This window comes from Lipotes vexillifer, unplaced genomic scaffold (assembly GCF_000442215.2).
Source record: "Lipotes vexillifer unplaced genomic scaffold, Lipotes_vexillifer_v1.1 scaffold440, whole genome shotgun sequence".
Classification (NCBI taxonomy): Eukaryota; Metazoa; Chordata; class Mammalia; order Artiodactyla; family Lipotidae; genus Lipotes; species Lipotes vexillifer.
In genome coordinates, this window is record NW_006778543.1 from 1,730,379 (window position 1) to 1,748,259 (window position 17,881).

Consider the following 17,881-nt stretch of genomic DNA (forward strand, 5'->3'; position numbering starts at 1 on the left):
TCTTATCTCCAGCCCATGTTCTACTTCTCAGCTCAAGGTCAAACTTTCACTAACTATTAAAAAAAAAAAAAAGCCACGCTCTATATAGGGGGATCCTGTTTTACACAATGGCAGCATGAAAAAGGGATAATAGTCACTCTGAGCTGTAGTTTTCTCATTTGTAAAAATGAGGACAGGACTTCCCTGGTGGCGCAGTGGTTGAGAGTCCGCCTGCCAATGCAGGGGGCATGGGTTCGAGCCCTGGTCTGGGAAGATCCCACGTGCCGCGGAGCAACTAGGTCCGTGAGCCACAACCACTGAGCCTGCGCGTCTGGAGCCTGTGCTCTGCAACAAGAGAGGCCGCAATAGTGAGAGGCCCGCGCGCCGCGATGAAGAGTGGCCCCTGCTTGCCGCAACTAGAGAAAGCCCTCGCACAGAAATGAAGACCCAACACGGCAAAAATAAATAAATTAATTACTAAACTCCTACCCCCAACATCTTCTACAAAAAAAAAAGGACAACCATCATTTTCTGTAAGGTCAAATGAATGTGGGGACAGAAAACATAGCTCAGGACATTTTAAAAATATTAAGTGATCTCCACACTGGGCAGATGGTCACGTGTGCCAGCTACATTTCGGGGGTTAGAAAGGGAAGAAACATGTTTAATTGCACAAGGCCTTTTTTTTTTTGGTATCTTTTATTTCTCTAACATATATCTTTCCTTAACACTCCATCTTCCAAAAAGGGAAAAATAAATATGACATCTGTTTAAAGTTAGGTGAAATGGTATTATAGCCAGTCCATATAAAAACAATGAAGAAAAAGCATCTCAAAATTAAAATCTGCTGCTTTCCTCAAATTAGAAGGGGGCAAGTTTTTAGCACTTACTATATGTTATTACATATCATATTTTTATTTCACCATTTACACCCACACTAGAAAGCTTGGGAAAAAATACTGAGGACATCAGCCATGAATATTAATTTAATCTCATGATCAATAAACACTAGAAGGTACTGTACTAGGAGGTACTGTACAGTACTATACTGTAGGTAATACCTCACAATGAATACTTCTAGAAAATAAATTCTTTATCAACACGCATTCTTCCTTCACGCATGGCATACAGGCGACATTAAACTGTTATCACAGGGTGGGTGGGAAGCAATACTTTTTTGAGCAATTAATGTCTAACAATTCCAGAATGCAGCAATTAAAAATTGTTACCATCTGGTGACAACTCTATGATATGCATGGCTCAAATTTACCTGGCTGAGAGTACACAAGATAAATTTAAAAATCTATCAAAAGCAGCCATGTGGTCAAAAATGACTAAGTATGTAGAAAATCACAAAGTATGTCCACCATATGACAAGACTGTGTACCAACAACCACTGTACTGTGTCCTGTGTGTTGCTGTCCCCATTTTCCCCTCAGTAAGAGTGGACTACTCCAGCTAAAAAGCCGTAAGATAAACTTTGCAGGTGACCTATGGAACAGATTGGCAGTTTCAATTGTCCCTTTCATAAAGTGGTTTAATTAAAAAAAAAAAAAAGACAAAAATATCCCCCACAACGTTTTATTATCTGAACATCAGATACAATGCTACAAATTGGAAAGAAATACAGATTTAGAAAACCTAATTAAACCTAACAAATTTAGGAAACCTAATATTAATGCTTATACTCAATACCGAAGATAAGACTCAATATAAGCGAAAGGAAAGAAGAGGGTGTGGATGTATGTCTAATAAAACCAGGAGTGATATTGGAAAAATATTTAAACATTGGTAAGGTGTGTGCATCAACCAGTTAGACAGAATGTTGAGCACTGCAGGATCCTGGAGACTCACTACTTTTCCAGATATTAACTCTTTAGTTGCTGGGCTATTAGGAGGTCCAGGAAGGTCTCAAAGAAAGGGCCAGGGTGAAAGGGAGCACAGCACTTAGGAAGAGGCAGTAGACTGGGGAAATGGCTATGTACTAACCAGTACCAAAGTACCAGTAGGGCTATACTACTGGTACATACTGGCCAAATACCATCTTCAAGCCTGATATTAAAAGAGCCTGGTGGCACTCACCAACATTAGGGATTGACTGATTCATTCGTGCATTATTTTAGGAAAGCCAGGCATGTAGAAAATGGAGATTAAGCATCTATTTGTAACTTAAATAGGGATTTTTGATCTTCGTCACTTGAGTAATTATTAGAAATATTTTCTCATCATTAATGAGAAATCAAGGCAAAAATGCAGAAATACGTTGTATCAGCAACCTAAGAAACAGTTTCAAACTGCAAGCCTCAGCGTGTTTAAGGACTTATGATGATTACTGATCACTTACTATAAATCAGACACAAAGCTGAGCACTTTATACTACATGAGTTCCATTATTCCTTGACAGCATCTGGTGAGGTCGGTATTATTATTAGTGTTTTTACAGAGGAAGAAGTGAGGTTCAATATTGTGCCCAAGGCTACATGGTTAGTAAGCAAACCAGACTAATCTCAAAGCCTGTGCATTACTATAACCACCACACTACACTCTTCCTCCTTAGCCCTGGGCTGATTGAATGGACAGCCACATTTGCTTAGACCTCACTGCTGATAACATTTGGGATGATGGTTCTCTTTATGGTCTATAAATAAGACAAGAACAAATATTTTCCTTGCTGCTGAATAAAATACTACCACACCGGAAAGGAACATATATAAAGCCCGACTAAAGGTCTGATTTAAGTTCCTAACCACCAAAGTGTGAAGGAAACCTAATGGTGGTTCTTCATGAATTTCATTAAAGCACTGTCCACCATGCATTGGAGTTCATGCTCCACTGGGGACCATTTTGAGACAGTCCCAGAGAATGAATAACCACAAACATGAAAGAGGCTCCCTATATTATATGAGAAAAAGGGAAAGTAAGTTGACCCAATTTAATGGTGTCATAATTTTTAAAATGGTGTCGATCGGAAATTCATTTCTTAAAACGTATCAATTCTTGCTAGTCTAGGACAGGCATTGAAAATAAATATAAAATATCCCCTTTCCTTTTCCAAGTATTTGGAGAGAAAAATATAGAGCTACTTGTTTTCTGAAAAGAATGTATGCATTTAATATCTGAAGCAGGAATCAATGGAAAATTTTAAGATATATGGCACAGCATCCATCTCCCAAAGGCATCTGTTCAATAGTTCAATAACTGTAATGTGATGCATTTGTTGTATGAAATAAAACAAGTCTTTGCGGAAAGGTCATCTAACTCATAAAGGAATAACATAGAGATGGCTCAGCTCTGTCACCACAGGAACTGAACAAGCTGGGACCTTGCTGTCCAGCAAGGCCGGCCACATGGCAGCACAGCAGCCTCTGTGCTCTGACCTTTTCTCTCCCACTAGACAACAGATAGAACAGGGCATCCAGCATTTCAGGACAGGATGAGATATTTATAAGCTTCTCAAATTTTCCTGAAAAGAGACTTAAATATCCCTTACCAGGAAGTTCCAATTGGCATTAATCTGAGTCACCACGCCAGAGAGGAACACGCCCAGGAAGAGGAGGGAACAGATGAAAGCCGTCACAGACACGAACATGACCCATCCTTGCAGCAGAGGTAGAGGAACATTGGAGGAGGCGACCAGGATCCACACGAGTCCCCCAAACACCTAAAGAGAAAACGAAACACGGTAATAGGTTTGGGCCATAGAACTGAACGTGCTTGCATCAGGCTTACCACTGCCTTTGCTCCCCACCAGACTCCTGCACGTGTTCCTGCAACCCCGCCAGCGACTGGTCTCTATCATTACTGGAGAGCTTTCTTCTCTCAGGTGTAGGCCAGCACTTCTACTCTGGGACCTGAACTGACTCCACGCCTATTTCTGCACCTGCCTTCCTGCTGGACTCTCATCCTCAGCCCATGACCAGGCTCAGTATTCTCTCACCATCTAAAAGTATTTTCCTTTAAAAGAACTTGAAAAAGAGTAGATACATGTATATGTATAACTGAATCACTGTGCTGTACACCTGAAACTAATACAACATTGTTAATCAACTATGCTCTAATATAAAACAAAAATTTAAAAAAAATAAATAAATGAAAGTATTTTCCGTTGACCCTGCTGCCTCTCTAACTACTGCCCTCTCTGAGGATTTCCCTTTTCAGTACACCATTTTTACAAATTCATCTTTGCTAGGCCTCCACCTTCTCTCCTTGCTGTTACTCTTCAAACCACTGTCCACTGGCTTCTGCTCTCACCATTTCTCAGAGAGGCTATTAACAAAGATCAGCCATAACTTCCTAACTTGTCACTTCTAATGGCCATGTTTCAGTCCTTATCGTGACCTGTTTGTACAGGTGAGATTATTGCCTATATATAGAATAGCAGCTATTGTACATGACAGTAAACAATAAAATCTTCCATCATTTACTGACACTCTTCTATGTGCTGGGCATGAGAATAGATACTTGAGATATTCACAGATCTAATACTGTCGGGCATTGTGCCAGGTGCTAGGAATAAAACGGTAAACAGTGGTCTCGACCATCACATAATTCACAGTCTCTTGCAGAAAAGAGAAAATGAAGGAAGTCACTAAAATGCTGCTTCACACAACTCACAACTGGGCAAACACTGGGCAAAGTCCACACAATGAGGGCTCTAAATCCAGATCTGAAAAGTCAGGAAACACCCCCTAGAAGCAACAACCCAAAGGACAGGGCCAGGGAGAGTAGCAGAGGGCAGAGAAGGCTGTTCCAGGGCAGGGGGGTGAGTTGAGTCTTAAGATGGTTTGGGGAAGCTGAGAAGCAGCCTGGCAGAGCTGAAGGGCAGAGCTCAGGGTGACAGGAGCAGCGGGCACCATGTGCAGAATGGCCAGAGGTGTGAGCTGGACACACAGCTGTGGGGGGTCCTGAGGGTCAGGTCAAGGAGAGGAACTTCACCCAAGGGCAACGGGAAGCCCCAGATCACCCTGAGCAGGGGTGAGCGTGCTCGGGTTTCTATTTAGGAGTTTCTCTCTGGCTGGAGTGTGACGATGGGCTGGAGGGGAACAGGCGGAGGACTAGGGGACCACAGCGGAGACTGTTACGGTAACAGAGTGTAAAGTGGACTCAAGGAGGTGAGGACAGACAGAGGTGAGTGGCTCAGAGAGAAACTGTGAAGCAGATGTGAGGGTGGCTGGTGGCTGATCAGATGTGGGACGTGACGGCAAAAGAACAGATAAGGAAAATACCCGGATTTCTGGCTGGGACAGCTGGGAGGGAGTGAGAAGACACAGGAGGAGAAGCCGTTGGGGTGAAGACAAGCAGTTTTACGATCCTGACAGCAACAGCCTCGTGCATACCGCCACTAGAGAGATAAAGGCTACACACCCTCTGCATGGCATTCCAGGACCTTTATGAGCAAACCTGCCTTTTGCATACTTGTCTCTTGCCACTAAACCCCTCACATCTCACATTATAGAAAAAGAAATTAACAGTCCAGAGACAAAGCTCTTTCACATCTGAGTGGCCTGACATATGCTGGCCCAGAACGTCATTCCCTCCCCATGTGTATCTGAGAAACTCCCATGCACAGCTCATCCTGAAGACCACATCAGCCTAAAGGTCCTTCCTGAGTTCCACCCCATGCTCAGGCCCCCCTCTGCCCTCTGGGCAAGCTCCCTACTATGGATTTGTTACGTTGATGGGAAACATTGTAATTGATACCCCTGGCTTTCAGTCCAACTGTACTATTAGATCTTCTTGGCAGCATGCCGCCTTATAATGGCTTGCATCCCATATCATTTATTAATCTACATAATAATTCTTTCCTAACTCTCAGTCAGGCACTGTGCTACATTTGGCAACACAAAAACCTAGGCTACAGTCCACCTGCCTGGAGACACCGACAGGCAAATGGGAATCAATCCCCCCCGGCCCCCATCCCCCCACACAATATAGGCGATAACATAGAAGCAGGTACGCCTGGCATACGGAAGGCTCTCAGCTATTTGCTGAGCGAACAAACTCCTAGTTCCCATATGAGAACAGTTGGAGCAGCAAATATTAAAAACCAATAATCATGTGACTCTTACTAGATAATATCCAAACTGTGTAAGTCACTAAAAGTTAAAAATACAAGTATTAACTTGTTTCTTTAAAAAAGGCCCATACAATTCATTAGTACTTTGAAAAACATTTTGGAAAGCCTAATACATTATCACTTGAGCAATGATAACAGAAGCACCAATCTAATAAATTGATAATAGTGGTGGTATACCTCAAGTTCTTATTCCAAATCAAATATGAACAATCAACCCAGAAAGTTTTAGGAAGTAAATCTACGTCATGGGTAATAATGCATATTAAAAAAATGTAACCACAACCTTATTAGTAGCTATGAAAGAAACAGTGTCCCTGGTAAAAGATTCTATACTCTTTCATACTGTTTAATAAATATTTGAAGGTGATAAGATCTTCCATTTTTTCTTTTTTTCTCAGCCTCTTTTGGTAGACTTTTCTTACTCTCCCATCACAAATAAGCTACATTAAATACTGTTTAAGGAATATACATCATTATTACATATCTATTAATTCAAGAATCATGTATTGAAACTCTAGGTGCCGGTATAAAGAATAATAAAGAACAATTGGCCACTGTTTATTAGGGACAGGCAGACTCAGATAGATAAGCATAATTATATGATATTGAGATTATGATAATTTCACACCTCTGAAGAGGAGGCTATCCGATCCCTTGGAATTAAACATAACATGTAATAAACCTGGACTGGACCTCAAACTGGTCAGCCTCAAATCTGCTGCCAGGCACTGTAGAAGGACACTGAGAAAAAAAAAAAAAAAAAAAAAAAAAAAAAAGGCAAGGGTCTTCTCCAGGAGCTCTAATAAGGGAGAAACAGACACCATCAAATCTGATTCAGGAGCAGATTGTGGCCAGTGCTATAAAAAGGGCTCAACACTGTGTGCTCCGAGAGATTGCCAGAGGGAAAAAGAAACAGAATGGGGGGAATCTAGACAGTAGGCGGGGGAGGCAGGTTTGTTTTTTTTTAACATCTTTATTGGAGTATTATTGCTTTACAATGGTGTGTTAGTTTCTGCTGTATAACAAAATGAATCAGTTATACATATACATATGTTCCCATATCTCTTCCCTCTTGCATCTCCCTCCCTCCCACCCTCCCTATCTCACCCCTCTAGGTGGTCACAAAGCACCGAGCTGATCTCCCTGTGCTATGCGGCTGCTTCCCACTAGCTAGCTATTTTATGTTTGGTAGTGTATATATGTCCATGCCACTCCCTCACTTCGTCCCAGCTTACCCTTCCCCCTCCCCATATCCTCAAGTCCATTCCCTGGTAGGTCTGTGTCTTTATTCCCGTCTTACCCCTAGGTTCTTCGTGACCTTTTTTTTTTTTTTTTTTGAAGCGGGCTTTCAAGGCAGATGAGGGCTGTGACAGCGGATGCTAATGTGAAACAGTAGAGATGAACTCTTCCTGTCGGACTCAAAACTACAGCCCTTCCCAAACCTCAAAGGCTTGGAAAGGGAACTAAGTGTGTATATGAAAAGAGAACAGACTTGCCTCCCCATTTGTGGTGTGTGTGTGGCTGGAAAGGGGGCAGGGGAGGCAGGAAGGTGTGTGGATGCCTCCCCCGCCCCAAATACACACACACACACTACATCCCTAGATCAGAGATTCCGTGAAATACAGATTTAAGTCGTCCTTACCACAGGAGCTTTGGAACATAGAGGATGGCCCAGAGAAGAGAAATAGTCCCACGCTGGAGATCCACCTTCCTCGTTGCAAGACTGTCACATTGGTGAATGGGTCCCTAGGGCCTTGACACAGTTATTTCTCCTTACTTCACGATAAGCTACCTTTTCTTTTGGCCAAAAGCTACCTTTTCTCCTGAGCTTCCCAATCTAGCTCCAACTTTAAAAACTGAGCTTTTAATAACATTACCAATGCTCAGTATATTCCCTTCACCTAATTCTGCCCATTACGAAGCTCAGAGTATTTACCTCTCATGTTAATTATCTGCATCCCTGTTCAGTAGAGGTGGCTCTGGAGGTAGCCTGTTTTTAGAAGTGAAATGCAGAGCACAGAAATGGTTAAAATCTGAGGGAGAATAGTTGATAACCTTTCGTAGCAACTGCAGAGTGCACACACCCTGCAGAAGGCTGGAATTCCTGTTCACCCACGGTGAACCGAATCCACATTCTGACCCCTTGTCTATCATGGCCTTCCGCCACTCTCTGGTGTCCTAAAAAGTCTGATAATTATACACAAAACTCCCAAATGTAAGGAACCAAGTCAGGGCTCATGACTTTGAATCTCAAGCTCTGACAAAAAGACAACCCGACTTCCAGGTAACGCACAGGCAAACACGTCTTCAAGTAGATATCGGTCTTCCCCTGCGACCCCTCACCTCCTGAGCTCAAATTTAGGTGAACCTGGTACAGACCTCAAGTGCTCAAATATATCCCGAGTTGCCGTGATTAAGTTGCTACCCATTCCAAAACCCACGGCTCTCCTTTGTGGCTTACTGTAGTGTATGCTCATCCCTTCAGTTTAGCTCCTGCAGGGCAGAAGGGTGTACCTTGGCTGAAGCCTTCCCATAAGAAAGCCATGGAAGTATTATTCATCCATACGTCACACCGAACTGAACCCTCAGAGCTGGAGCTAAAACATGTTTTCACTAGGAACTGTGGACTGGCAAGAATATGTAACCCCACGGGAAACCATGGTCTTTAGCAAGCGGCAATTCTGGCTGCGTGGATTACAGACTTCTCAGATTGAGTCCTATTTGGATGGTCTTCCTATGTCCCCAAAGGATTCCTTTTGCAAACACCCTTTTTCTTTTCAAATGTCGCTTATTTCCTAATAGCGTGCTTTTAAAACATGCCCTCCGACATCTTGGCTAATAACTTTCAAACCACTTGGACACCTTCATCTTAGTATACTCTTATTATTCACTAAGTAAACAGGCCAATTCCTACTCTGACCTATTTTCAGTCAGTGTTTGGAATGAAACCAGGGAAAGGTAAGTGAAGCTGAAGGTGCAAAGGACTGGTTAGACTGCCCTAAGGAGAAACATTTCAATACTTAGAACTTTCTGTGTATAACATATGACCCTCTCTTTCCAATTCTCCTACTGCTTACATATTGGGCTTTTCATCACTTTAAATCAGTGAGGACGAACAAATCAGAAAGACTAGAGGAAAAAATGTCTCCCAACCTGGCTTACAGAGTTAATCTGAGTAAGAGGTCGAAGCTGGTGAAGGTAACAGAAATACGAGCTAGCATTTATCTAGGTCTTGTGTTCAAGCACTATTCTAAGGGTTTTATTTGTACCAATTTAATCCTCTGAGATTAACAATGAGAGATTAAACACTGAGAGCTAAGTACTATTATTATTACCATTTTATAGAGAAGTTAATCAAGGTAGAGAGCCATTAATAAATTGCTCTAAGTTATTCAGTTGATAAATGTTAGACCTGGGATTTGAGCCCGGCAACTGGCTACCAGAGCTTATGCTTTTAACATTATGTTAGTTCATCCCCATCAAAGTTTCGTGTTTATTCTAGAGCAGGGTTTCTATACTTTTGCCATGGATTGGCTTGGGGCAGGGGCAGGGTTGATTCTCCAAAATCATATCAAATTGGGTAGATAAGTGCATATACATTTTTCTGAGGGCACAGTCTACAATGTTCATCAGAATCACAAAGTGGTTTGTGGCCCTCCAAAAGTTCAGAATACCTTATCTTCCTGATAACCCCCCCTATTTCAATGGGTGCTACAAATGAAACAACAGGATTAAAGGATGTTAAACATGCTCAGACTATTTATCTTCTAGTGAGTAGATTACCTATAACTCCATTTTACACACAACCTGTATTCCAAAGAATGTTTTTAAGTGGGAGCATACTTCAGTCAACAGATACAATAGCTGATAGATGTGTTTACAAGGCAGCCCATAAAAGTGTAAAGTCACTCACGATGTGACTGCAGTCCAGTGGTTACAGCACTGGTGAATACTCCTGCCTGCCTCTCCAAGCTCACCCTCTCCCCTGCAATGCTCCTTTCCCTGCCACCCTGTCTCTGCACTGCAGCCTCTGTCCCTCAACCCCTGCACACGAAGCGTCTACTACACTGGTCCATGCTTCTGCTCAGCATGCTGCCATCCGAATTTTCGCTGGATAACTAAACTCCAGTACTGTGTCTTCCAAAAAGACTTCTCCGGCTGGATGCCATCTCTTGGTGCTTCCATGGCTACCAAGCTGATAGTAATCTTAATATGGAAAAAGCCCATATCATAGGGGAGGAGGATGCTCTGGCCCTCTTTTATTCTTATTTATAATTTCCCTTGATTTTTAAAATCCTCTTCTCATGTTTATAGGTAACTAGTTATCACCTAGGTTAAAAATGTTCACGCATGCCCATGCTTCAGTATCAACAAGGACTGTACAAGTCATTGCCTCTTTTCTTTCTTTTTACCTTCCTTCTTCTGAAAGCTATTATACGGAAGTTAGGAATGTCATCTATGGCGACTACGAAAGGGCATGGCCCTTTTCATATAAAATAGGACAGAGGAAATTCAGGTCAAACTTTAAACTCCTGGAGAGGAGTCATGACATTTTAAAAGTTGGGCAATAATAAATGCTGGAGAGGGTGTGGAGAAAAAGGAACCCTCCTACACTGTTGGTGGGAATGTAAATTGGTATAACCACTTTGGAGAACAATATGGAGGTTCTTCAAAAAAAATAAATAGAGCTACAATATAATCCAGCAATCCCACTCCTGGGCATATATCCGGAGAAAAGATACATGATACATAATGCATAATTCGAAAAGATATATGCACCCCAATGTTCATACCAGCACTATTTACAATAGCTAAGACATGGAAGCCACCTGTGTCCACTGACAGATGAATGGATAAAAAAGGTGTAGTATATACACACATGGAATATTACTCAGCCATAAAAAAGAATGAAATAATGCCATCTGCAGCAACATGGATGGACCCAGAGATTATCATACTGAGGTTAAGCCAGACAAAGACAAATATTATATGATACAGCTTATATGTCTAATCTAAAAAATGATACAAATGAACTTATTTACAAAACAGAAATAGACTCACAGAAATAGAATATAAACTTATGGTTACCAAAGGGGAAAGGGCAGAGGGATAAATTAGGAGTTTGGGATTAAAATATATACACTACTATATATAAAATAGAGAACCAGCAAGGACCTACTGTATAGCAGAGGGAACTATATTCAGTATCATGTAATAACGTATAATGGAAGAGTGTAAAAAAAAGGATACATATATATACATATATATGAATAATTGAATCTGCTGTAAATGAATGAACTGTGCTGTACATGTGAAACTAACACAACATTGCAAATCAACTATATTTCAATAAAAAGTTAAAAAATAAAATAAAATGCTAGAAGAAAAAACAAGGTGGGGGCTTCCCTGGTGGCGCAGTGGTTGAGAGTCCGCCTGCCGATGCAGGGGACATGGGTTCGTGCCCCGGTCCGGGAGGATACCGCATGCCGCAGAGCAGCTGGGCCCGTGAGCCATGGTCGCTGAGCCTGCGCGTCCGGAGCCTGTGCTCTGCCACGGGAGAGGCAAGTGCTCCACAACAGGAGAGGCCACAGCAGTGAGAGGCCCGCGTACCGAGAAAAAAAAAAAAAAAAAAGTTGGGCAAGACTTAAGAGGGCGTACTCCAAAGCTGCTCTTCCCCGCTCCAGTCAGTTTCTCTAGAATATTTTCACACTGTTCAGCTCGTCCTACAGAACAATCACACAGCATTTGTTAAGTACTAAACGTGCGTGGTATTGGCTACACCTGCCTGGTTCCTGTCCCATATCATTACACAGTCTTTCCTATTCAGCTATATCTATGCAGATATGCCACACCCATGGCCCCTACCACCTGGTACGACATTTCTATCAGGCGCCACAAGACAAATCTCCTCTCCTTAACCTTTTCCTTTGGAGCTCAAGGTCAAGGTTTTCAGCAACTTGGTTTGAAGTTTTCCATGTTTCAGTTCTTTCTATTTCTTACAGAACTGCCAGCCAGGGAAAACGATTGCTGAAAATAATCTCTGGCAGAGGCACTTTTTTTTCTTATGAAGTTTTAAAGACTTTTTTTCACATGGATGGAGATTGTTAACCCAGACGCAAAGTAAAAAATTTACCTATAGAATTAAAACCCCTTTGAAGCAGGGAAAACATATCCACAGAGAGCCCGTCTTCACCACTGCAGACACACAATGTCCCTTTGCAACCGAAATCTATTTTCTGGGTGAGAAGAGAGAACTCTATACAGCTGAACATTTATGTGTTAGTCCATCTACAGTCAAAGCTGCAGGTTGAAAATAACCTGAAATCCCTTCCACAGAATTATCTGCATGACTGCACATGCCTGCTGCACAGCCCCTCCTTCCCCATCATCCTTTCATTAACATTTCGTTTTTCTGGCGTAAGCCCTCTGTGTTACATCTTATACTTAAGTTTGGTCTACGATCATTTCAGGCCATGTCAAAACTTTACATGGGGCTTCCCCAGTGGCGCAGTGGTTGACAGTCCACCTGCCGATGCAGGGAACACGGGTTCGTGCCCCAGTCCGGGAAGATCCCACATGCCGCGGAGCGGCTGGGCCCGTGAGCCATGGCCGCTGAGCCTGCGCGTCCGGAGCCCGTGCTCCGCAACGGGAGAGGCCACAACAGTGAGATGCCCGCATACGGCAAAACAAAAACAAAAACAAAAAAACTTTACACATGCGGTTGACCTTCTAAATATCAAATCTGTGCCTCTTCTCTGCTTCTTTTCTTTGTCCTACTTCTAGTTCTCATCACCCCTCATCCAAACCACTGCAATAAGCCCTTTAGCTGACCTTCCTGCCTTCAATCTCTCTGCTTTATAACCAAACTTCATTACTCAAAGATTTCTGCAAGTCTGATCAAGTTATCCCTGTCCTTCAGCAGCTCCCCATCACAGACAAAAACAAATGCTATGCCTTGGCCTATCATTTCTCAGCAAACCACACCTTGAACCCTACCTGCTCTTTTTCCTCCTCCTGCCACCTCCCCATAAGTCATGTAGAAAAACACACACACAGAAAAACACCAACCATTGCCAGAACTTCATGCCATGGTCTTTCTTGTCTCTGGGGTTTGCACATGCCCTTGTTTCTACCTGGAATTCTCTTTCCCACTTTTGTCTACTGAACCTCTACTCATCATTTTAGGCTAAATTCAAATGTCACCATCCCATTAAAGCTGCCTGTCCTGGCCTTCCCAGTGGCCAGATGTACTCCACCCTGTTTTTCAATAGTACTTTTCATAAACCAATTTTTTTTTTTTTTTTTGCGGTACGCGGGTCTCTCACCGTTGTGGCCTCTCCCGTTGCGGAGCACAGGCTCCGGACGCGCAGGCTCAGCGGCCATGGCTCACGGGCCCAGCCGCTCCGCGGCATGTGGGATCTTCCCAGACCGGGGCACGAACCCGTGTCCCCTGCATCGGCAGGCGGACTCTCAACCACTGCGCCACCAGGGAAGCCCATAAACCAATTTTATCACTTCAAATGCAGCACTGTAATTCTTTCTTGGATTTATACTTTACTGTATAGGACTTTCTTTTAAGGGCAGGAGTTAATTATCCTATTTCCAGGGCATAAGATAAGGCCTGATGTATAGCAGGTTATTAATTATTTGTTGAAAAAATGAAAATTATTGTAGCATCCAAAACACTGCAGTTAGAAGCCTGTGAATAAGAGTCCTAGACCATCTCCCATAAAGAGAAATGTTCAGGAATATCATGGGGAATGTAAACAGTTTCCTAAATACTGAAACTGTGAAACACACTGAATTCAATAATGACCTTTATTCTTTTCCATGTTTAATACTGTTACTTCCAATCTTCTTGTGCATAATACTCACTGAGGACAAAGGACCAGAAATAGCTTGTTTACCCCAATAGTACAGATGTTCCAATGTCATTTTCTTATAATACACCTGCCTGGAAAGTGCTTTAGTTACAGTTCACTTTCCATTGTTGTGTCTTTATTCCCTGAATGGTAGTTATTTTGGGGGCATATCCTCTCAACTAGGTTATAAGCTCTTTCAAGTGAGTCAGAGTTTAAATATCTTTGTTCCCAGAATAGTGTCTGCCGCACAACAGGTATTCAATAAACACCTGATGAATGATTTACAAAACATTAATTCAGGAAACACTGAATCAAAACATTAGATTTTGAAAATGATAACTTTGGAAGGCAACGTTTTCCATCTTAAACTAAAGGTTTCACTTTGCAAAACTAACTTAGTATTAAACTCTTCATAGCAAGCACACATCGGTAAGTATAGCTGAGTGCAAAAACCCAGAGGTAGACAACTTAGGTGTCTAGCAGTACAACGTACCTATCTCAAGAAAACCACACCATGCATGTGAGGTTGCAATACCTCCACCTATAAAGCCAGTGCTATAAACTACTCTGCCTGGTGTTTGGAGGCTGGCAATATCTGTATCTTTTGAATTATCTCCCCAACAAATGCCTGACACTTGAGAGATTGTGAATGTGGTACAACAAGGCAAATTGAAATTAAATTATTGAGCAAAGTTACTGGTTAGTGCGAGAAGTGAATTCCAAGATCATGGTTTCATTAGCTTAGTCAACTATAGATAGCCCAGCATCTTTGTCAGATGCAGTTTTCAGGTGTTCAGTTTTTGACAGCAACAGGACATAAAGAAATTGCAAAGACAAATGGATTCGATAGAAAGTCAAAATTAAGGAGTTTGGGCATATTCAGAAACACTGGCAGAGGCTAAAACAAAGGGGTCCCCAGAAAGGACATCACCCAGAGCTTAGAACTGCTTCTGGTGACTTCTCACGTTTAATTTACAGAGAGAAATTTCTGAAGAGGAGCCATGGGAGACTGAACAATTTCAAGGGATCAGAAAATTAGAGGGATATTAAGAAATCCGGGACCAAAGTGCTTCAAAAGTGTCTACTTTGCTTATATCTGTGCATCTCCTCCGGTATGGATGTTCTAGGTAGAGAGAGGAGACCAAGGTGGCCTCCACCTCTGCTCTCTTAAAGCACATGATCCAATAGCTCTAAGTGGCACAGCAGGATAAGGGCCAAGAAGGAGCTATAGTTTGGCTCTAATGTGGTCTCTTGTTTCTCTAAGGTCACCAGTTTCACTGGAATATTCTGGGCCTTTGATTTTTTTGCAGGTTGGGTTGGGGAGGAAGGAGGTTGATATCAAGTAAAAGGTAATGGAGGCCTATGATTTAAACCTATAGAGATATTTGGCCAAAAAAAGCAAAAATTAAACGGAAATGGCTTTCAGAAGTGACGCTGTTCTATCTAGATAAGGATCCTGGAAGTGTTTTGGGGCTAAGAAGCCAGAGGAAATGAAGAGACGAGAGGAAGGGATTGGATACTTCTGTGAGCCTGGGATTTCCCCTGGGATGGGGAGTGGCAGGAGTTCTAGCAGAGGGAGAGGATTCACATTTGCAAGAGAGAGCTGTCTTGTCCACAGAGCCCCGAAAGGGCCTCCCTTGGTGGTTCCCAGACATGACCGTACATTAGAACCTCCGGGGAGCTTTTTAAAAAACCTAATGGACTCGGTAGCTCCCCCAGAGAGTCTGATTTAATTAGTCTGGCCTAGCGACAGTATTTTAAAAATCTGCCCAAGCAATTAAGTATAGCAGGAGTTGAGAACTAACCAATGGGCTAGATAAATAAAGAGATATGGGGGTGGGAGGGAGGAAATAGAATAAACCACTTTCCACTTTTTTCTCAGAATTAGGTGGAGTTTCCAAAAGTGTCACATGATCACCGGTGGCTCTTGAGATGGCATTTGATTTGATAGCACATGGTTAGGCCTTCTTTGCATATATATACATATGTGTATGTCACATTTTTTACATATATACATATATATGTAAACATATAAGTATTTATTTGAATAAATATTAGAAAAATATGACAGCTTATCAAATTTGAGAATTCATGTTTTTATTGCTTAGGATCAGGCTAAGGTAAGGTACTGAAGCTCAGAAAGTGAATGCATTTAAAGTGCACAATCTGTAAATTCTAGAACAGGTGAATATGGCAGGCACAAACTTCTAACAGAGGTAGGCAAACAACTGGAGTCTGAGGAACACGGAAATAAAGTAGCCCAGAACCTATAAAATCTTTCTTCCGAGGCTTCACTGGTCTCAGGCTGTCTCCCTCCCCACAGTGGGGCTGCCCACCCAAGGCCACCCTCTCCCCGCTCTTCTCACCTGGATGCCCGCACCTCATCCCAAGCATTCAGATGCTTCCGAACTGGGCTCAGACTCAAACCAGTTTCTCCTAGCCTTGCAGTCACCATCCTATTACTGATGTCATAGCCTGTAACTCACTTGTCTCTTTTTTCAGATTCAAATCTGAGCTAAACTTAACGTAGGGTGCCTTAGCAAAATAGGGCGGAAAACCAATGCTCACAAGGCGTTCCAGCCCCACAAGCACAAAAGTGAAACCGAAGCGACCCAAATCCAGGTTATGCAAACTCAAAGGTGTGGGTGTGGGTGAGGGGGAAGATATGAAAACCCCAAACCGAGCAAACAGTGCCTGCAAGAAAGGCACTGACTGGCAAACGTTTCACTCTGTATTTGCCATTCTCAGGGCATGATGCAACCTCAGTTGCCCAATTTATATTTGCACATTTTCCCCAGCGAGCTTCAAAACCTCCCAACTCCATTAAAGTGCCTTTTAAAAAGTTCACGTCTGCAGCCCAAGAAGCCTGCACGACAGGCCAGGTGACCCGATGGTCACCTAGGCCCAATAAAGTGCGCTGAGAGGGTTTGGAGCTGCAGTGGTAGACTCGGAAGGAGGAAGGCGCAAACGCAGGCGGCGAGGAGCTTGACAGCCACGTTTGTACTTTTACCCTACCATTCTCAGCCCACTTGATTAGACACTGCCCAGGGCACGGTATGGGCTTCACCTTTTCCCTGCCCTGCCTCCTGAGCCCCGCTCCTCTCCCCAATCCAAAGGGCGCTCATAATGGTAAAAGGAAAAAAAAAAAAAAAAAAAAAAAGCCCACGTCTTCTAGCCCTCCTCCTCCGCTTCCTGGTACCTCCTGCCCCCTTCTTCCACATCCTGGAGGCCTCCTGGTCACCCGGTCGTTGGCTCCACCTTGCAGCACCCAACAAAATGGCAGGTAGCATCAGGCGAGGCCGAGAGCGCCGGCACCCGCTCCAGCCCAGCGTGGCCCCCGGCCAAACCGCCGGGGGTCTCTGACAGTACCCCAACTCCAAAGAGCCTTCTCTCAAAGTCACCAATCCTCGGCCCGCGGGGCCTCCTGCTCGCTCTCCCGGGACCATTTCTGTCGCCAGCGGAGGAGCAGGTGCCAGCGTAACAGGTGCCAGGCGAGAGGGCCAGGGCGGTGGCGCCGTCGCCCGGGTGCGGGCTGCGCTGGGCATCGGGAGGACCCCGGGAGGGGCGCAGGAGAAGGCCACGCCGGGGGGACGGGAGCTGGGGGCCGCGCAGAAGGACGCAGCCCGGGGGGCAGGATGCCGCTGCCAGTTCTCGCCACCCGGGGCGCGACCCTCGCCCAGGTTGCCCCACTTACAATCTCCAGGCAGACGAAGGCGCCCGAGTAGGTCCGCAGGATGTCGGGGCCGACGGGCAGGGTGACCCGTGGCGCCGGGAAGGACACGGCGGGGTTCGGGGGCGGCGGGACTGGCGCTCCGCCGGCCGACATGCTGCCGCTGTCGCTACTGCGTCTCCGCGCGCCGCCGCCACCTCCCTCCGCCCGCCTCCGCCTGCCTCCGCCTCCCGGGCTCCCGCCGCCGCCGCCGCCGCCGCCGCTCGGGTCCGCGGGCTCCGGGCGCGCCCCCCG

At 44.0% G+C, this 17,881-nt stretch overlaps 1 protein-coding gene across 1 annotated transcript in view; it reads right to left on the bottom strand.

Moving 5' to 3' along the window:
• Positions 1-17,745, bottom strand: part of MAL2 (mal, T cell differentiation protein 2) — a 24,170-nt gene extending 6,425 nt beyond the window's left edge. Inside the window, exons 1-2 of the mRNA XM_007451674.1 lie at positions 17,612-17,745; positions 3,470-3,640 (exon numbers count right to left, since the gene is read on the bottom strand). Of these exons, the coding sequence (XP_007451736.1) occupies positions 3,470-3,640; positions 17,612-17,743 (303 nt within the window). The 5' untranslated portion in view covers positions 17,744-17,745. The remainder of the gene's footprint in view (positions 1-3,469; positions 3,641-17,611) is intronic.
• Between the last annotated feature and the right edge of the window lie 136 nt (positions 17,746-17,881).